Source organism: Physeter macrocephalus, chromosome 10, assembly GCF_002837175.3.
Source record: "Physeter macrocephalus isolate SW-GA chromosome 10, ASM283717v5, whole genome shotgun sequence".
Lineage (NCBI taxonomy): Eukaryota > Metazoa > Chordata > Mammalia > Artiodactyla > Physeteridae > Physeter > Physeter macrocephalus.
In genome coordinates, this window is record NC_041223.1 from 50,846,277 (window position 1) to 50,868,435 (window position 22,159).

The following is a 22,159-nucleotide window of genomic DNA, read 5'->3' on the forward strand; positions in this document are numbered from 1 at the left end:
GGGAGGGAGGGGCATGGATGCGGGGCGAGCCTGCGGTGGCAGAGGCCAGCGTGACGCTGCACCAGCCCGAGGCGCGCCGTGCGGTTTCCCGGGCAAGTTATCCCTGGATCCCGGGACCCTGGCAGTGGCGGGCTAAACAGGCTCCCGGGAGGGGAGGTGTGGAGAGTGACCTGTGCTCGCACACAGGCTTCTTGGTGGTGGCAGCGGCACCCTTAGTGTCTCATTCCTGTCTCTGGTGTCCGCGCTGATAGCCGCGGCTCATGCCCGTTTCTGGAGCTCCTTTACGTGACGCGCTTAATCCCCTCTCCTCTCGCACCAGGAAACAAAGAGGCAAGAAAACGTCTCTTGTCTCTTCGGCAGCTCCGCGCCCGTCTCTGGAGCTCCTTTAAGTGGCGCGCTTAATCCCCTCTCCTTGCACCCCCGGAAGCAAAGAGGGAAGAAAAAGTCTCTTGCCTCTTCGGCAGCTCCAGACTTCTCTCGGGGTCCCTCCACGGCCAGCCGGCTAGGCCGTGGTGCACTAACCCCTTCAGGCTGTGTTCACGCAGCCAACCCCAGTACTCTCCCTGCGATCTGACCGAAGCCCGAGCCTCAGCTCCTAGCCCCCGCCCGTCCTGGCGGGTGAGCAGACAAGCCTCTTGGGCTGGTGAGTGCTGGTCGGCACCGATCCTCTGTGCGGGAATCTCTCCGCTTTGCTTTGTTCATTGTTTAGGTTGTGGATGATGGAGCCGGAGCATAGGAATAGTATAGCTTTGAAGAAGGCGTGTGTGCAGATGTGTAGGAATGCTAGATAAGGTTGGTTGAGGCCGACTGTTACTATCATCAATCCTAGTTGGCTGGAGGTGGAGAAGGCGATGATTTTTTTAATATCATTCTGGGTGAGGGCGCAGATGGCTGTAAATAGGGTGGTAAGAGCGCCTAGAGATAGGGCTGTTGTTTGGGCGAGTTTGTTGTTTTCTATTAGAGGGTGGAAGCGGATAAGTAGGAAGATTCCTGCTACAACTATTGTGCTCGAGTGAAGTAGGGCTGAGACAGGAGTGGGGCCCTCTATTGCAGAGGGGAGTCAGGGGTGTAGTCCAAATTGAGCTGATTTTCCAGCTGCGGCTAATATTAGTCCTATGAGGGGAAGGTTTGGGGTATTTTGGTTAAGCGCGAAGATTTGTTGTAGGTCCCATGTATTCATGTTTGAGAGGAATCATGCTATTGATGTGAGAAATCCAATGTCTCCGATGCGGTTGTATAGGATTGCTTGGAGAGCGGCTGTGTTTGCGTTTGTTCGTCCGAACCATCAGCCGATGAGTAGGAAAGATATAATTCCTACCCCTTCCCAGCCGATGAGGAGTTGGAAGAGATTGTTGGCGGTGACGAGGATTAGTATGGTGATGAGGAAGAGGAGTAAGTATTTAAAGAATAGGTTGATGTGCGGGTCGGAGTGTATATATCATATTGAGAATTCTATGATAGACCACGTGATAAATAGTGCTACGGGCATAAATATGAGTGAGAAGTAGTCTATTTTGAAGCTGAGTGTCAGTTTGAGGGTTTGAATGGTGATTCAGTGTCAATTTGAGATAAGTACTTCTTGGTTTGTATGAAGATATATTGTTATTGGGACCAGGCTGGTGAGGAAGGCGCAGGAGACGGTGTTTTTTACATAGGTTTGGTACTTGTTGCTTTTGTGGATGTTTGTGCTGGGTGTGATGACTGGGATAATTAAGATTAGTAATGTGAGTAGGGTAAAGGAGGTAAATAGGTTTATTACTTTTATTTGGAGTTGCACCAATTTTTTGGCTCCTAAGGCCAATGGATAACTCCCATCCTTTAAAAGCTTGAAAAAGCCATATTGTTAGATATGGAAGCGTGAGTTAGCAGTTCTTGCAGTACTTTTTCGGTAAATAAGAAGTTTTAGTCTTCTATTACTGGCTCCACAAGCTAGTGTTTTTCTTAAACTATATTTACAGTAGAGGGGACCTAGAATGATTTTAGGGTTTAGTGAGAGAAGTAGGAGGGGAATGATATGTAGAGCTATTAGGGTATGTTCTCGTGTGAAGGAGGGGGTGAGGTTGTTGACGTGGTATGTGTGTTTGCCGTACTGTGTGGTAATTAGCATATATAGGGAGTATAGGGTGGTGATTACGATGTTTGTTCCTATTAGGATGATGGTGAGATTTGATCATGAGAATATGGATATTATTACGAATAGTTCTCCGATTAGGTTGATTGTAGGGGGTAGGGCGAGGTTTGTTAGGCTTGCTAGTAGTCATCAGGTTGCTATCAATGGGAGGAAGATTTGTAGGCCTCGGGCTAAGATTATGGTTCGGCTGTGAATTCGTTCGTAGTTTGAATTTGCTAGGCAGAATAGTATGGATGAGGTGAGACCGTGGGCGATTATTAGGGTGGTAGCTCCTATGTAGCTTCAGGGGGTTTGGATAAGAATGGCTGTGATAACGAGTGCTATGTGGCTGATTGAGGAGTATGCGATAAGCGATTTTAGGTCTGTTTGGCGTAGACAGATGGAGCTGGTTATGATTATGCCTCATAGTGAGAGTATGAGGAAGGGGTAAGCCATGTGTTCTGTGAGTGGGTTGAGTATGGGTGTAATTCGTAGCATGCCGTAGCCGCCGAGTTTTAATAGTACAGCTGCAAGTACTATGGAGCCTGCGATGGGGACTTCTACATGTGCTTTAGGTAGTCATAAGTAGTCCGTAAAGGGGTATTTTTACTATGAAGGCTATTACACAGGCTAGTCATATGAAAGTGTTGGATCAGGAGGTTGATAGGGGTTGGGTTCAGTATTGTATTAGGAGGAAGTTTAGGGTTCCTGTTGTGTTTTGTAGATAAGTTAGTGCTACTAGTAGGGGAAGTGATCCGAGCAATGTATAGAAGAGGAAATAAAGCCCTGCATTAAGTCGCTCTGTCTGGTTGCCTCAGCGGGTAATAATGATAAGGGTTGGGACTAGCGTAGCTTCAAATATGATATAAAATAAGATTAGTTCTGTGGCGGTGAATGTTATGATGAGGAATACTTGTAGTGTAACTAATATTGTGATGTAGAGTTTTTTTCGGGTAAGTGGTTCTTTGAGGAGGTGTGATTGGCTTGCTATTAGTATTAGGGGGAGGAGTCACATGGTCAGGATTAGGAGGGGTGTGGAGAGGGAGTCAGAGAAGAACGTTAGGGAGTAGTTAAGATTGTTGTCGTTGGGTTGTGTAAGGAGGAGTAGGCTTGTAAAGCTGATTAATAGGCTATGGGTTGTAGAGTTGATTCAGATTAGGTTATTTTTTGATAGCCAGGTTAGTGGTATTAGTATGATAGTAGGGATAATAAATTTTAGCATTGGAGGAGGTTGAGGCTTTGGACGTAGTCGGTGCCGTATGTATTGGAGATCATGACTAGTAAAGCTAGTCCGATAGCTGCTTCGCAGGCTGCGAAGACTAGGAGGATGATTGGGACTATGTTGGCTAGGGTGAAGTGTAAATTTAGGGCTGTGAGGGTTGTAAAGATAAATAGGGATAGTGTTATGCCTTCTAGGCAGAGCAGTGCGGATATTAGGTGGGATCGATATATCAGTAGGCCTACGAGGGATATGGAGAAGGCTATTATGACGTTTATGTGGATTAGGGACATTTGGTACTTGTGAGTTTGATCACAGTCCAGTGAGTCGAAATCACTTATTTTACTTTAAACTAAGTACCATATTCGGCTCATTCTAGGCCTTCTTGGCTTCATTCGTAGGCCAGGCTAGCTGCTAATAAGGAGATTAGGAATAGGGCTATGGTAAGTATTGTTTTTAGGTTGTTTGTTTGGATGGCTCAGGGAAGGGGTAGTAGGAGAGAGATTTCTAAATCGAAGAGAAGGAAAGTAATTGCAACTAGGACGAATTTTATGGAAAAGGGCAGGCGGGCAGATTGTATAGGGTCAAAGCCACATTCGTAGGAGCTTGTTTTTTCAGTGTATACATTTAGCTGGGGGAGTCAGAAGGCGATAAGTATTAATAGCAGGGCTAGTGTTGTGTTTGTTAGGAGTGTCAGTAGAAGGTTTATTGTTCTTTTTCGGAGTTCACCGAAACTAACTGATTGGAAGTCAGTTGTACTTGTTAATACTAAAAGGACTATGAACCTCATCAGTAGATTGATACGTAGAGGAATAGTCATACGACGTCTACGAAGTGTCAATATCAAGCTGCGGCTTCGAAGCCGAAATGATGGTTTGGTGTGAAGTGGAATTTTATTTGGCGTAGAAAGCAGACAGTGAGGAAAGTAGATCCAATGATAACGTGCAGTCCGTGAAAGCCTGTGGCTACAAAGAAAGTGGACCCGTAAACTCCGTCTGAGATTGTGAAGGGGGTTTCGTAGTATTCCGATGCTTGTAGTAGGGTGAAGTAAAGACCAAGTGCGATTGTGATAAAGAGGGCTTGAAGCATTTGTTTGCGGTCTCCTTGTATGAGACTGTGGTGGGCTCATGTGATAGATACGCCGGAGGCTAGTAGAACAGAAGTATTGAGAAGAGGTACTTTGAAGGGGTCTAGAGGGCAGATGCCTGTTGGTGGTCAGCATCCGCCTAGTTCGGGGGTAGGAGCGAGGCTTGAGTGGTAAAAAGCTCAGAAAAAGCCAGTGAAAAATAGAATCTCTGATAGGATGAATAGGACTATTCCATATCGGAGCCCCTTTTGGACAGTTGGTGTGTGATGACCTTGGAAGGTGCTTTCTCGGATAATGTCTCGTCATCATTGGTATATTGTCAGGATATTTGTTAAAAGGCCTAGGGCTAGTAGGATAGTTGAGTTGAAGTGGAATCATATGATTAGGCCTGATGTTATAAGAAGTGCTGAGAGAGCTCCTGTGAGGGGTCAAGGGCTTGGGTTTACTATATGGTAAGAGTGGGTTTGGTGGGTCATTATGTGTTGTCATGCAGGTACAGGCTTACTAGGAGGGTGAAAACATAGGCTTGGATTAGGGCGACGGCAAATTCAAGGATGGTTAAGAGGGTGAGAATGATGAATGTGATGAAGGCTGTGAATAGACTGATGCTTATTAGTGCGAGGGTGGCTATTCCGATTAGGTGTATTAACAGGTGGCCTGCTGTGATATTGGCAGTTAGCCGTACGGCTAGTGCTACTGGTTGGATCAATAGGCTGATAGTTTCGATAATTACTAGTATAGGGATAAGGAAGGTGGGTGTGCCTTGGGGCAAGAAGTGGGCTAGAGATGCTTTTGTCTTGTTTCGGAAGCCTATGATGACAGTGCCGGCTCATAGGGGAACGGCTATTCCTATATTTATTGAGAGCTGTGTGGTAGGTGTAAATGAGTGTGGTAGTATTCCGAGGAGATTGGTAGAGGCGATGAATAGAATAAGTGAAACAAGTAGGAGGGATCAGGTTTGTCCCTTGGAGTTGTGTGTAATTATTAGTTGTTTCGATGCAAATTTGGTCAATCACTGTTGGATAGAGATTGTTCGGTTGTTAATTAGCCGGGTTGGTGCTGGGAACAAGATAGTTGGGAATATGATGATTAGGGTGATGATGGGGATGCCTAGTATTACTGGGGTTATAAAAGAGGTAAATAGATTTTGGTTCATGCAGTGTTTCAGGGGGAGTGCTGTTTTTGTGTTTTGGTAGATATTGGTTTGGGATTAGGGGTGTAAAGGTGTATTGAGATTTTTGGTTGGAGTAGTGTGAAGAGAGTTAGTATTACGGATAGGATGGTAAGAAATCATGTTGATGTGTCTAGTTGTGGCATATCATCAAGGGGAGGCTTGGCTCTCATTCTTTAACTTAAAAGGTTAACGCTAGTTTAGCTTCTTGATGAGATTACAGTATGGAGATGGATCATTTTTCAAAGTTTTCTAGGGGTACTAGTTCGAGGACAATTGGTATGAAACTATGGTTTGAGCCGCAGATTTCTGAACATTGTCCGTAGAATAAGCCTGGTCGTGTTGATATTAAGGTTGTTTGGTTTAGGCGCCCGGGGATTGCGTCTGTTTTTAGGCCTAGGGAGGGGACAGCTCATGAGTGTAGGACATCCTCGGAGGAGACTAAGACTCGGATTGTTATTTCTATAGGCAATACTATTCGGTTGTCGACTTCTAATAGTCGTAGGTCTCCTGGTTTTAAGTCCGATGTTGGGATTATGTAAGAGTCAAAGGACAGGTCTTCGTAGTCGGTATATTCGTAGCTTCAATATCATTGGTGACCTATTGTCTTTACAGTAAGAGAGGGGCTGTTGATTTCGTCTATTATGTAGAGGATTCGTAGGGATGGTAGGGCGATTAGGATTAGAATGATAGCGGGGAGAACGGTTCAAATGGTCTCTACTTCTTGGGCGTCTATTGTGTTGATATGTGTTAGTTTGGTTGTTAGTATTAGGGTGATAATGTAGAGGACTAGAGAGCTAATTAGGAAAACAATTATTAGGGTGTGATCATGAAAGTGTAAGAGTTCCTCTATAATGGGAGAGGTTGCGTCTTGGAAACCTAGTTGAAGGGGGTATGCCATGGAGATATACAGGGTTTTCACTTGTAATTTAACTTTGACAAAGTTATGTAAGGTTTTACTAATATCTCGTTTATGAAGAGAGACATAAAGGTTATGATGTTGGCTTGAAACCAGCTAGAGAAGGTTCGAGTCCTTCCTTTCTTGATCATTTAGATGTATTTCTGATGTATTTGTGGGGAGGAAGGTGATCTCCGCGTCTTACTCTTCTGCCATCGTCTCTCTCAACTCAGAAAAATGAACTTTTAAATCTAGAGAGGATGCCTGTGCCTGGCGGCTGACCCTCCGAAGCCCTAATTCTTAATTCTTATGCTCTTTCTATAACCTGCAAAGCAATTATTAACTGTAATTACTTTATGGCAGTCTTTTTAAAAGCAGCTATTTTATTTTCCTTGAAATTGCTAACTAAAGGAGTCCTTTAAATATTTAAAATAAATTTTATGGGCTATTTTTGAGTTCTGAAAATGATAATTTATTTTTCTAATATTTAAAGCCATAAAATTGCTATGATACCTGATCTTGGGTTATTTTTAACACTTTACATATTACTTTATACTTTTGTGTGTATGTATGTGTGTATGTGCATGTCTGTGTGTGTGTATATTATATGTATATATATATAAATGGTCTATGTGGTCCATGCTTTCTCTTGGGATGGTGAAACAAGTAAGCCTGTGATTCAACAATACAAATAGAATAGAAAGATATTATTTTTCTCAAATGTATTTTCCATGCACATAGAAAAGAGCAACTCCCTAGAATCATAATTAAATAGTTGGTTTAGAAAGGGGTGGGTGTGTGTGTCCTCTCCACTCAGTAACCTAAAGAATTTTTTTTGCCTCCTTACAGTTAACGGTTTTCTTCTTTTTCCCTTTATCATCAACTATTGAACATCTTCCATTTCTTAGATCTTGAAAACACAAGCTGAGTAAGGCAAGATTTTTTTGTCCTCTAGGAGTTCTTATTCAAGCATAGACATGTAAACATATAAGTGCAATACAGAAGAGTGTTAATTGGTAGTATTTGGATAGACGCATATGTGGGTCAGAGTTGAGGGCACCAAAGAGTAGATAGTTACATCTGCCTGGGGCTTAAATCATGCTTCAGAAAAGAGGTAATGCTTGAGTCTAGTCTTGAACAGCTATTCTCTGTGAGGATAAGAAAGGGAAAAGCATTCTAGACAGAGAACAGCATGAGAAAAGGCAGGACTGTAAAGCAGCAAGGTGTGTTAGAGCATAAGGTAGAAGGAGTGTAGTATGAATGAAGCTAGGAGACATTGGGAGGGACTAAATCCTGAAGAACTTGGTATATTACGTTTGGACTTTATCCTGACAGCAATGAACCATTGAAGAGTTTGTTTTTGTAGGACAGTGAAGTTACCAGGTTCAAAATTTTGACAATATTCTTAACGCTGTGATGGGAATGCTGATATAGATGGCATGGCAGGAAAAAGCTGTAAGCCTCAAGATGGAAAGTCTAGTTCAACCAAGTGAGAGATGACCAGGGCTTGAATTAAAGCAGCAGAAGTTAGAATAGAAAGGAACAATAGAATATGAGAGATGTTTATGAGATAGAATTAGTAAGGCTTTATTTCCTATTGGATATAGTTGGGAACTGTGGTGGTGGGACAGAATTAAAGGTGATGTCTAGATTTGAAGAGGAAATATAATGAGTTAAGTTTTGGACATATTGAATTTGAGGGATGTTACAGAACTTCCAAGTACAGATGTCCGGGAGATAGTTGCGTAAATGCATCTACAGGTTAGGAGAGAGATTTGAGTTGGAGTTAAGAATTGTTGAGCTTTTCGATAAATATATATTGAATTATTTTTATGTGCCAGTGATGTACCCGGCATCCAGCGTACTATGAGGAACAAACTACATGACATCTGATTTAAAACTAATAAAGGAGAGAAACAGAAATCAGTCATGAATGTATGTCATTACAAACTGAGACAAATGCTATAAGGAAACATTATAAGGTCCTATGAGAAAATTTTAACAGAAGGGCCTGATCTAGTCTGGGGCTGGGGCATCAGGGAATGCTCTTATTTGAGTTGAAATCTGAAGAACTAGTAGGAGTAGGGAAAAGAGAGAATGTGGGCAAGAAGAGTATCCCAGGCAGAGGGAACATCAGCATCATACTAATAAGGTTGTCAAACTGAGTTAAAAAAATAATGAATGAAAAAGAAACACCTAACTGTATACTATGAAATGACATGTATAAACCATAGGGATAGGGATACAAGAAAGTTGAAAGGAAAAGGATGGGAAAAGCTATATCATGCAAGCAAAAGCCATATTACTAGAGATAAAGAGAACTTTATAGTGATAAATGTACTTGATAACATAGTCTCAAAATGTGTAAATCATATGGAGAATTTGATAAATCTGTAATCATAGTGGAAGATCTTAACACATCTCTCTTATAGAACCAGAAGACAAAAAAATCATTAAGACTATAGACGATTTGAGCACAATTAGCAAATCTAACTAATGGACATATGTAGAACACTGTAACCACCAACAACAAAATATACATTCTTTATGTATAATTGACTGTATGCTGGGCAATAAAGTAAACACAAATACATTTTAAAGGATTGAAATAATACAGAATATGCTCTCTGACTATAATGTCATTAAGCTAGAAATTAGTAACAAAAAGATAATTGGAAAATCTCCATATGTTTGTTAATCAAAATAATATACTTCTAGGTAACCCATGGAGCAAAAAAAATCACAGTGCAAATTAGAAAATATTTTGTAGTAAACCATAACAAAATTATTACATATCAAAATTTGAGGGATAGGGGCTTTCCTGGTGGCACAGTGGTTAAGAATCCATCTGCCAATGCAGGGGACATGGGTTCGAGCCCTGGTCCAAGAAGATCCCACAGGCCGCAGAGCAACTAAGCCCGTGCACCGCAACTACTGAGCCTGGGCTCTAGAGCCCATGAGCCACAGCTGCTGAAGCCCATGTGCCTAGAGCCCATGCTCCACAACAAGAGAAGCCACAGCAATGAGAAGCCTGTGCACTGCAACAAAGTGTAGCCCCTGCTCGCAACTAGAGAAAGCCAGTGTGCAGCAACAAAGACCCAACAGAGCCAAAAATAAATAAATAAATTTATTTTTAAAAAATGTGAGGGTCTAGAGCCCATGAGCCACAACTACTGAAGCCCATGTGCCTAGAGCCCATGCTCCACAACAAGAGAAGCCACAGCAATGAGAAGCCTGTGCACTGCAACAAAGTGTAGCCCCTGCTCGCAACTAGAGAAAGCCAGTGTGCAGCAACAAAGACCCAACAGAGCCAAAAATAAATAAATAAATTTATTTTTAAAAAATGTGAGGGATACAGTTAAATATATGCTTAGAGGATAATTTATAGCTTTAAAACCATATGTCTGAAATGAAGCTGAATATCAATAAGCATCTATATCAAGAAATTTTTTTAAAGAGCATCATATTAAACCCACTGAAAGCAGGAGAGAAATAATAAATCAGCAAAAATGAAATTCAGTAAAGCCAAAAATTGGTTCTCTAGAAAGATTAATAAAATTGATAAACCCTTTGTGATTTAAAAAAAAGAGCATGCAAAATTAATGTAGTAAGTGAAAGCGAGGATATTTTACAATCTTATAATCATAGGAAAGTCATAAGAATAATCTGTTGTCAATAAATTTGAAAATTTAAATGAAGTAGATAAGTTTCTAGAAAATGCAGCTTACCAAAAATTAACAAAAGAAATAGAGAATGTCAAAAATTCTATGACAATTAAAGAAAGAGTTCATAATATTTTAAAATAATTTTTATTGGGGATATAGTTGATTTACAATGTTGTGTTAGTTTCAGGTGTACAGCAAAGTGAATCTGTTATACATACATATCCACTCTTTTTTAGATTCTTTTCTCATATAGGCCATTACAGAGTATTGAGTTCCCTGTGCTGCTGTAGTAGGTTCTTATTAGTTATCTATTTTATATGTAGTAGTGTATATGTGTCAACCCCTATGTTCCAATTTATCCCTCCACTCCTTTACCTGCCAGTAACCATAAGTTTATTTTCTACATCTGTAACTCTTTTTCTGTTTTGTAGCCTTTTAAAAATTTTATTATTTATTTATTTTGGCTGCGTTGGGTCTTCATTGCTGCATGCGGGCTTTCTCTAGTTGCGGTGAGCGGGGGCTACTCTTCATTGCAGTGCGCAGGCTGCTCATTGCGGTGGCTTCTCTTGTTGAGGCACACAGGCTCTAGGTGCGCGGGCTTCAGTAGTTGTAGCACCCGGGCTCAGTAGTTGTGGCTCACAGGCTCTAGAGCGCAGGCTCAGTAGTTGTGGCACATGGGCTTGGTTACTCTGCGGCATGTGGGATCTTCCTGGACTAGGGCTCGAACCCATGTCCACGCGTTGGCAGGTGGATTCTTAACCACTGTGCCACCAGGGAAGTCCCGTAGCCTTTTTTAAGATTCCACATATAAGCAATATCATATATTTGTCTTTCTCTGTCTGACTTACTTCATTCAGTATGACAATCTCTAAGTCTATCCAAGTTGCTGCAAATGGCATTATTTCGTTCTTTTTAATGGCTGAGTAATATTTCATTCTATATATGTGCCACATCTTCTTTATCCATTCATCTGTTGATGGACAGTTAGGTTGCTTCCATGTCCTGGCTATTGTAAATAGTGCTGCAGTGAACATTGGGGCACATGTGTCTTTTCATAGTGTGGTTTTCTCCAAATATATGCTGAGGAGTGGGATTGCTGGATCATATGGTAGCTCTATTTTCCATTTTTTAAGGAACCTCCATACTGTTCTCCATAGTGGCTGTACCAGTTTACATTCCCATCAACAGTTTAGGAGAGTTCCCTTGAGAATTCATAATATTAAACCTTCCCACAAAGGAAACTTGAGGCTAAATGGCTTCATAATTGAACTATACCAAACTTTTAAGAAAAAAATTATGCATATCTTATACAAATTCTTCCAAAGAATAGTTGAAAGAGGGAACATATACCAACTTGTTTTATTAGGCCAGCATAACCTTAATACAAAATACTTCTCAAGGACAATACATGAAAGGAAGATAATAGACCAATTTCCTTCATGAACATAAATGCAAAAATTAATAAACAGTAACAAACCAGAACCAAATCCAGCAATACAATAAAAATGATATAATCTTCCTATTTTGAGGTCAGCTGATTAGCAACCTTCATTCCAACTGCTATCTTAATTTCCCTTTGCCATGTACTACAGTCACAAATTCTGGGGAATCGAACATAGATTGCTTTGGAGGGCCATAATTTTGCCCTGCCACATAAATCTCAACCAGGCTGGGTTTATTCCAAGGATGCAAAGCTGTTTAACATTAAAAAAATCAATCAATGTAGTTCACCACATTAACAATGAAAGAAGAAAGTCACATAATTATAATAGATATAGGAAAAAATTATAGAATCAACATTATTTTTTAGAAATCTTAGCAAATTAGGAATATATAGGAACATCCTTAATCTATTAAAAGGTGTCTACAATGCAGAACAGACTTGTGGTTGCCAATGGGGAGGGAGATGGGGGAGAAAGGGACTGGATGTTTGGGGTTAGCAGATGTTAACTATTATATATAGAATAGATAAACAACAGAGTCCTACTGTATAGCACAGGGAACTGTCTTCAATATCCTGTGACAAACCATAATGGAAAAGAATTTTTTAAAGAATGTATATATAATATAATATATAATATAATATAAATAACAGAATCACTTTGCTGTCTAGCAAAAATTAACACAACATTTAAATTAACTATACTTCAAGGAAAAAAAAAGTGTCTACAAAGCAAAACAACAATAACAACAAAAACCCTATATCAGGCATCTTGTGAAATATTGAAGGCTTTCCCTTTTGGTTTAGGAAAAAGACAATAATACTCTATTTCACATTGTATTAAAGTTTCTAGCTAATGCAATAAGGGAAAAAAAGGAAGAAAAAAATAAAATTAAAAATAAATGAAGATTAGAAAGGAGGAAATAAGCAATCATTAATCATATATAATAGATTGTATACATTTTAAAAATCCAAAATAATTTTAGGTAGGTTAGTGGAGATTAGGAAAATCTCTGGATATGCAGTCAATGTTCAACAATTAACTTATTTTCTATATATACAATAAAGAGAAAACAAAATATGCCATTTCTAGTATTGTAAAAAAAATCATATACATACAAATGAATCTAACAAAGGATGTATGACTTCTATTCTGAAAATTATAAAACATTATTAAGAAACATTCTAAAAACCTGAAATAATTGGAGGGATACACTATATTCATGGATAGGAATATGCAGTGTTGTACAGATATCCCTACTTCCCAATACAATCTATAGATTTAGTACAGTTCTGGTCACATTCCCAATAGGTGTGTTTTTGTCTGTGTGTATAACCTGATAATCTGATTCTAAAATTCACATGTAAGTACAAAGGGCCAAGAATAAACAGCACTTTTTTTTTTTTTTTGCGGTACACGGGCCTCTCACTGTCGTGGCCTCTCCCGTTGCGGAGCACAGGCTCCGGACACGCAGGCCCAGCGGCCATGGCTCATGGGCCCAGCCGCTCCGCGGCACGTGGGATCTTCCCGGACCGGGGCACGAACCCGTGTCCCCTGCATCGGCAGGCGGAGTCTCAACCACTGCGCCACCAGGGAAGCCCTAAACAGCATTTTTGAAGAACAAGGTAGGAGCACTTACCCTATTCGATATCAAGACTTACTGTAAAGCTCCACTAAGATTAGCTCTAGACTCAAAATGGATTTAAAAATACATAGAAACTTGGTTTATGACAAAAGGACCACTGTAGAGCAATAGGGAAAGAACAGTCTTTTCAGTGAATGGTGTTGAAATAATATGTAAGAAACTTGACTGCTACCTAACACCATTCACAAAAATTAATTCCATGTCAATTATAGATTAAAAGTGCAAGGCAAAACAACAAAGCTAAGAGATAATATCATACTTATGATCTTAGTGTATAAAATGATTTAAAAACCTATGCTTTCATACTAAACCTAAAAGAAAAAGATTGATAAATTCCATCACTTTCTCATAAAAGACATCAAGAGAATGAAATAGCAAGTGACACAAGATCCCGGACCGGGGCACGAACCCGTGTCCCCTGCATCGGCAGGCGGAGTCTCAACCACTGCGCCACCAGGGAAGCCCTAAACAGCATTTTTGAAGAACAAGGTAGGAGGACTTACCCTATTCGATATCAAGACTTACTGTAAAGCTCCACTAAGATTAGCTCTAGACTCAAAATGGATTTAAAAATACATAGAAACTTGGTTTATGACAAAAGGACCACTGTAGAGCAATAGGGAAAGAACAGTCTTTTCAGTGAATGGTGTTGAAATAATATGTAAGAAACTTGACTGCTACCTAACACCATTCACAAAAATTAATTCCATGTCAATTATAGATTAAAAGTGCAAGGCAAAACAACAAAGCTAAGAGATAATATCATACTTATGATCTTAGTGTATAAAATGATTTAAAAACCTATGCTTTCATACTAAACCTAAAAGAAAAAGATTGATAAATTCCATCACTTTCTCATAAAAGACATCAAGAGAATGAAATAGCAAGTGACACAAGAGAAGATGTTTTCATCATATATAACCTTTAAATGGCTCATATCCACTGTTCCTACAAATCAACCCTAACACAACAAATGGTAAATAGAAGGTGGGCAAGAGCATTGACTAGGCACTTCTCAGATGAAAAACATCCAAAAGATAAACACATGAAAATGTGCATAAACTCTCAGTAACTGGGGAAAACATAAAACTGCAGTAAGTTATCACAATTTACCTACAAGAATTGCTAGATTTTTAAAAACTGACAGTACCGAGTGTTGTGAGGATGTGGAGCAGCAGCAGCCTCTTACACTGCTGAAAGGACTGTACATTGGTACAGTCGCTCTTGGAACAGTTTGACATCATCTCCTAAAGTTCAAGCTGTTCATATCCTTAACTAAGCTATTCTCCTAAGTATATTTCCAACAGAAATGTGTAGAGTAAGACACATTTGTAAGACTTGTACGTGAATGTTCATGGTACTGTTATTCATAATAGCCTCAAACTGGAAACACTCATGTATATAATATCAACATTAGAATGGATAAATAAACTGCAGTGTAGTTATACAGTGGAATATCTTACAGCATTGAAAATGAACATCCTACGGTTACACAAAGCAACATGGATGAATGTTACAAATATGTTCACTGTAAAGGGTAAGACACAAAATCATAATACATATCGTATGGTTCTAGTCACATAAACTTCAAAAAGCAATAAAAACAAAACTACAGTGTTTAGAGTTACCTGCTTAACGTGTGAAAGTATAAAGAAAAACAAGGAAATGTGTATTGTAAGAGTCAGAATAATGGTTACCTTTGGGGAGAAAGGAAGCGAGGGTGACTGGGGAGGAGACCAAAGTGGGACGGTTCTGGGGTTTTTATTTCTTATGTTAGCTTGCTAGGTGCTTAAATCATTGAGCTGTACAATTTTGTATACGTTTTTTCCTACATGTTTCATGTTGTACAATTGTAAAAAGGTTTAAAATTGTAGAGAGAATGCTGAGCAAACAGGTCGGAGAGGACAGATTTCATGTAAAAGTTTGTTTTTAAAGAATGGTGATGGGGCTTCCCTGGTAGTGCAGTGGTTGAGAGTCCGCCTGCCGATGCAGGGGCCGCTGAGCCTGCGCGTCCGGAGCCTGTGCTCCGCAATGGGAGAGGCCACAACAGTGAGAGGCCCGCGTACCGTGAAGAAAAAAAAAAAGAATGGTGATGAGTAACACTTAAATGCAGTGAAATTTATCCAAAACTTTCCATTTGGTAGTGATTAAAGCTCAGTAAATACTAAATGCCTTACTTCAGTAAACATTGTTTACCAGTAGGTAAGTACAGGCAGTCCTCACTTTGTATGGTAGTGTGGGACCAAAAAGAAAAAAAGATGACCATACAAGATAGAAATGTACAAAATGATCTTAATAATCAGTGGGAAAAAATAACAGTTGCTCCATAATCTTTAAAAATTTTTGTCAGAACATTAAAAATTCTTCTATGTTGGTTATAAATATATAGGGAAATGAAAAAAATAGTAAAGCTAATATTAATTTAGTACAATGTAATATGAAACATTAGAAACAATTAGAATTATAGTGCTTTATTTCTTTGTAAAAAACTTAACCAAGAATAGTTTGAACAGTGCTTTGCCTTCTCCTTGTATGACTTAGAAAAACAGAGCTAGTAGAGTAAGCATCTTTTCTGTGCCGTGGCAAATTTTATTACTCTTTTCTACTAAATTTGGATCAGCTTCCAACACTTTATCCTTTGCACTTTCAGTGTCATGAAATATCTCCAAGAATTCCTTTATTGTGAAGTTTTTTGCTGTTGTCACTTCCTCCAGGACATCTTCCTTTTTGTCACAACTACTTTCCTCATTTACATCAATAATTTCACCTTCACTAAATTCCTCTGACTGCATATCTGTGCCTCTCAAACACTGGCAGTGACAACATTCCCGCAATCAGCTGTTTTTTCTGTTACTCCACTTATATTCAATTTGAATTTCACTCCAGTGTCATCATTTTTCCTTTCTGTGTCGCACTTTTATCTTTGTTGGCCAGTTCCCTCTTTCAGTTACCATTTTGTAAAATTTCATATGAGTTTATCACTGGGAGGCAAGAAGGTAAACCAGCTACATGCTTTGCTGTCTGTAGGCGAACTGAATAACAGATGAAAAGTGACCTGTCACCAACAGACTTTGAAAAGAAGTGATGTGATTGGTCACTGAAATGATGTGCATCTCTTATTAACATAGTGACCTGTGAACTGAAGTGCCAGCAAAGAAGTTCGTATTTATGTAGTTACTCACACTTAGTATACTGTGGTAAGTGAAGTTGGAACCACGTTGTTGGGGGACTGGTATTTAACTAAACTGTGGAAGCTGAAATTTGTGCATATGGGAAGCCTGGGAAGTGAGGACTGACTGTAATTCAAAGAAGGTTGAACCATTTGATCAATTAAATAAATATTTGGTTGGTTTTGATTAGATTGAGGATGTAGGGCTACTTGGGCTATCTGATTTCTGAGCTATTGAATGCCTGATATATTTTATGTGGAAGTGTAATTTTGATACTACTCTTGCAGTTTCTTTAATCCTTTTAGGTACTTCCTTACAGAGGACCTTTCATACTAACTCTCTAGAACAAAACCCCTAGTTGTAGTAAATAAAATCAGTGGTTTTAGGAGAATAATAGTGATGATGATTATGAATTCACCATGAAGCAATTGACATTGAAAGTAACTTTAAAAAAAATAATATTTTACATAATGTTGACATTCTAATAATTGAAGATAAAAATGGTTAACAAATCAACTTTGATTCATTTAGTCCAGTGACTCCATTTTCACCATCTTCATACTAGCAAATATTTTATTATTAAATGAAAAAGATAAGGTCTCACTCTGTGTTGGTCGAAACTGAAAAGTGTTAATTTATTGTTTGATTTCCTGCAGGTGAACTGGCATAGAGGTTGATCTCAAGATGCCATTAGTGAAAAGAAACATTGATCCTAGGCACTTGTGCCACACAGCACTGCCTAGAGGAATTAAGAATGAACTGGAATGTGTAACAAATATTTCCTTGGCAAATATAATTAGACAGCTAAGTAGCCTAAGTAAGTATTTTTACATCAATTAAAAATATTACTCGCACACCAGAATGTTATGCGTTAGGGTATTAAGATGATATTCTTGTGATTAATTTGGGGGGGGGATAGTTGATGAGAAGAGTACAAAGTTAACTTGAAAAATGTAGTCATTTTAAGTAAAATTAATGCGTTTTAGAATCATTTCTTCTTCCCCTGCATGTTTCCTCTGGAAAAGGGAAATAAGGATAGAATCTTTAGGAACAGAATCACATGATGGTTAAGAATTAATGAGATTGTTTTTAAAATATAATTCAGTCTGTAAAAGGTGGTGCTCAAGTTGTACTTTTGCTTGCTTGTTATCGCTATTTACTTTTTTAGAGGCTTAAACTATTTGTGTTTTGGGATGCTGGTATCTCTCTTTATATACATATATATATATATCTTATTAGCCTAGGGAAATATTTTTGTATTACCAAATATCTAAAAGTGAAAGATGTGGAATAGTAACTAACTAGTCAGAGGATTAGGTTAGTCAGGTGAGTTGTCTAAAGGACATTAGGATATCAATCAAGTGTGTGATTTGCAGCATGATGGCAGACAGAAGGCAAGCAGGTTGGTCAGATAATAAAGGCCAGTGGAAGGGACAGGTTAGGGGAGGAGGAGACAGGCAGTATGTTTCCATTATAAGATTACAGAACAGAACTACTAGGTTAAGGAATTAAATAAATTATTTCCCATTTATTCTAAATGTAATATTAGAAAAATTTTTTTAAATCTAGTTTTTCTTTTGAATTGAAGGATTAGCTTTTTATTAGACATTTATATTTCATTTTAAAGATAAAACAAGATGTTTTTGGTCTACGTATCTTCTCTACGTAGTCCTAGATTTATCAGCCATACTCACCCACATAGATTGGCTTTATAGGCAGGATTAGCTCCTCTTTTCTTTTCCTTTTAACTTTTGTCCTTTCTTTTTATAATTGAGTACTTAGCACAAGGTAAAAAGATGTTGTTAATCTGATTTGTTTCAATTGAGAGCATTTGGACATACACATGTAGTCAGAGCAACATAAAAAGTTATATTTGAATATTCTTGGTGAGAGCACTAAATTTCTACATTGCCTATGCAATAGTTGTAAGAGTAAATTAAAAGACTGTTTCTTTGAATTTAAGTGTATTCCCTGTCCCATTTGGTGGGGTTTTTTTTCAGGTTAGTTATCAGCAGTGAATCACTAACATATTGTTTACTTGTTTCTTCCTTGAGAAATTCAATATAAAGTGTACTTTTGAGACAAGTCAAAAGAAAAGGCCTAGAAAGTACATTAATATATGATTATCCATATTGTTTAAAGTCATTTGCTAGCACTAATCAGTTTTATGATCTGTTAGATTCTATTAATGTAACATAACTTCATATAAAATTTATATATTCTATATGTATATGGGTATATCAGCTTGTTAATATTAAAATACATGTTAAGAGCATAGAAATGACATTAATAATATTGGTTAAAATATTTATTTAAATTAAAATGAATATTAGATCTAATATAAACATATTGTTTTAGGTATATTTTCAATATAGAATTTAGAACTAATGTGTGTCAGTTTTGCAGTACTAACCTGTATCTTACATAACCTGAGGGTTAAAATTTAAGGAATTTCCAAGTTTGATACAGAAAGTCCATATAAGCAACATCTGTCAGCAAGCACATGGTCATGTTGTAGCCAGACTGAAAATAGAAATACATTGTAAAGATATAACTAAATTAGGTTTTGGGTACTTCAAACTTGGAATCAGAGACTATAGAGGCGTTTTCTAAGCAGTTTGTAGAGATTCTAAAAAAGAAAAAAGAGAAAAAGCATAAAATATTGTAGCAAGGTGTAACAATAGTTTACCACTCCAGAATTAAGCTCTCTGGCAGCTTTCCCACGTGACATAGTTGAGAACCTGGAATTAAATTTAAAAGACCTCTAGATAGCCAGAATAAACAAGCCCAAGCACTAAAGACCATGCACATAAAATAATCAGTTGATCCCTCTCCTAATTTGTTTACTTTTACTTTGATAATTCAGACAGGGTTTATGATGTGGTTTCCAAACATTAGTGTTTCAGAGCATTAAAAGAGGAGATACGGGTGGGGGGGAGATAATAGAAGCAGGCAGTACTGAAGCCAACCAAAAGATGTAGTTTATAGCAAAGGAAGAAGTGACATAAGGGAAAAAGCAACATAAAAACTGGAAAGAGGCCATTGAATGTAAAAGCAAATATTCTTATACATTTCAAAGCTGTTGTTTCTCATAATCAATTCATGACTATAAGTCCTCAATAAAAGGTTAAATTATGTTTAATTTTTATTTAAGAAGATAGGGAAGCTTAGAGTAGATTTTACATTAGTTTTCATCCAAAATAGTTAAAATAATAATTAATGCATTAAATAATTTCTGAATTACTTAGAAAACTAGGCTATTCAGAATGGTTCTAGGTAATTCAGATTTTCACTTTGGTACTATTCCTAGCACAAAAAGTGCTATTGCACACAGCAGTGAAGGTCAGCTTCAGAGCTCAGCATTGCTTGGGGCTACACATCGTCCTGACCTCTTCCTTGCAAAAATACGCATCTGGTTCAGTTGTTTTTCCTAGCAGAACACAATTCTGTTTTATAATAGATAATTACTGAAAACATAGAATTCACTTTATTTAAATTTCTTCTGCTATACCAAAAGTTTCCCCATTTTATTGCCATCTTATTTAACAACCATTGGGACTCTAATTACCTGAGAGATCTTTTACATTTTCTCTTCCCAAGGCCTTTCTCTTATTGAATATAGTCAGTTCATGCTACCAAGATGAGCTGATAGAGCCTACTTCTTGTTCTCAATCACAGAAAATTTGACAGATAGATAGGAAAGTAGATGGGTAAGAGGGTGGATAAATAGATTGGCTCTATAAGACTAATTAGGTAATAGATAGACAATGGACAGATAACACTGAATATTTTGCTGTGTGATAAAGGTACATGTTTCTTGTCCGAAAAGAACATACCCCATTTAGTTGAAGAGTCTAATATTATGAATTCTGTGAGTTTCAAACAGTGTGAGCATGTATATAATTAAAATCAGGAGTTTTGGATTATAGGAACTGAGAAAAGGGAGATAGGCATAGGTGAAGTCATTAGAGGAGGCTTGCTGAATGAAATGTGAATTGAATTGGGCCTTTAAGGAACAAAAGAATTTGGAAACTGGAGATGAATGAAGAAGGAAGGCATTTCAACTTGCATGTAGAAGTAGGCAGATGAATGGAGGCAAAAATAAATATATGAGGGGGATTAAAGGGACAAATGATATTAGACATGTAAGGTGGAGCTTGATTATGGAGGACAGTGTTAGCTGAGAGGATTTAGATTTTAACATCAGAGGTAATGAGACCTCATAGATTCTTGAGTAGAGACATAGTATAATAAATGTAAGGTTAGTTGAAATTCAGATCATACACAATTATTTTTACATTGCAAACTTTATTCCTTCCACCTGTCTCTGGGAGGGAAGGAGGAGGTAGATGTGGAAAGTAAGAAGCAATATGAAAAGAGAACAGATGGGGGTGTTTATCTTATCCACTGCAGTGCTTTGGCACTTAAACCTGAGGTGGGGAAAGTGTAAAATCTTTTTAAAAAATCTGTTAAAAAAAAAAAATCTGTGGGCCCTCTTTCCAGAAAAATGCAAATGCATTAAAAATCTGCATATAATTTCAGGTGGTATACAGACTATAACTTAAAGATCCGTGTATTAAACTAAGTTCTTTTAGGGATAAAATTGTCTCTTCCATCTCTGTATCTCTAACATTTGATGAATAAATGTATGAGATGCTTCCCTTATCTGCCAGAGAAACTGTGTCTCTGGAAGTGTCTCTAATACCATCCTACACCCAAACGTTTAGATGCTTCTTTCTCTGTGCTCTGTGGCTTTTACCTCGTTTTATAGTAAGAGCTGCCTGTTGTTGAGCCCCTATCCTGTATCAGGTACTCTACCATTGCCCCCCATCCTCTCCTTCTTTTTTCTCCTTTTCTAATAACTTCTTTGAAGGAGATATTTTTATTCCTGCTTTATAGGTGAAGAAATTGTTGCCAAGGCCTCAAAGTAAATGGAGCAAAGATTTGGACTTATTTATTAAACTGGTTTTCATGTTTATTTAAATGTCTGTTTCTCCCTCTGTTCAAAACCCGTCAGTGGCAGAGAACTTCTTCCAATCATTTTTATATCTCCAGGATCTGGTACACTGTCTGGCACATAAGACATTCCCAGTCATTTTGGTTTAAAGAATATATGTGAGCGAATGAATATATATAAAATTATCCTTTTTCTCTTAATTTATTATAGAGAGATTAAAGTTATGATTTTTTTTCCTGAAGATTATAAAATCTTCTAGGACAGGTATTTTGTGTTTTATTTCTTGGTGTCTTCCGTAAGAAATACACCTACCAGGCACAGGGTGAGCCCTCAGTAAACGTTTGTTGATTTAACTGATAATATATTGAAGTGCTTTGAAAAAAAGACAGCCATTGTTCAAATGTAAACTGGTGAGATTAATGAATTCATTCTATAAGTATTTAGTACCCTGTTACAGGACTCTATAGAGCTTACTGTTGAGCTACATTAACCTAGACAGTACGCTTGGGTCTAAAATGTCTTGATTTAGGCAGACCATCAATTTTTTTTTATTCAAAGGTAAAGATAGTGATTGACTTACCTTTATATTGTGAGCATTTATTTATATGTTCTAAATACACTTGAACATTTTAAAATTATAGGTCATCTAAAACTTCTCCCTGGCTTATTTACTAGATAGAAATTTTTATTTCTCCTTTTAGAATGGGATTATTTTGGCTTATTCTTTACAGTAATGGAAATTTACATGACTAGAGGAATTCAGTGATTTTAGATTTATGATTTTTTAAGAAACTA

The 22,159-nt window shown here is 37.9% G+C and overlaps 1 protein-coding gene and 2 pseudogenes across 7 annotated transcripts in view; 1 reads left to right on the forward strand and 2 right to left on the reverse strand.

The window, feature by feature from the left end:
- The window catches only part of LOC112062096 (uncharacterized), a 4,245-nt pseudogene extending 1,708 nt beyond the window's left edge, over nucleotides 1-2,537 (reverse strand).
- WASF1 (WASP family member 1) overlaps nucleotides 1-22,159 on the forward strand; it is a 296,489-nt gene that overhangs the window by 68,645 nt on the left and 205,685 nt on the right. For 4 of the 7 annotated variants that reach the window (XM_024115540.3, XM_028494551.2, XM_028494555.2 and 1 more), the window contains exon 2: nucleotides 17,064-17,224. In XM_024115540.3, the coding sequence (XP_023971308.1) occupies nucleotides 17,092-17,224 (133 nt within the window). In that variant the 5' untranslated portion in view covers nucleotides 17,064-17,091. Of the gene's footprint in view, nucleotides 1-13,659; nucleotides 13,727-16,163; nucleotides 16,435-17,063; nucleotides 17,225-22,159 lie in introns of those variants that run through there. The other 3 variants (XM_028494552.2, XM_028494553.2, XM_055087557.1) reach the window with 3 other exon arrangements.
- LOC129392469 (cytochrome c oxidase subunit 2-like) lies at nucleotides 4,108-6,503 on the reverse strand (annotated as a pseudogene).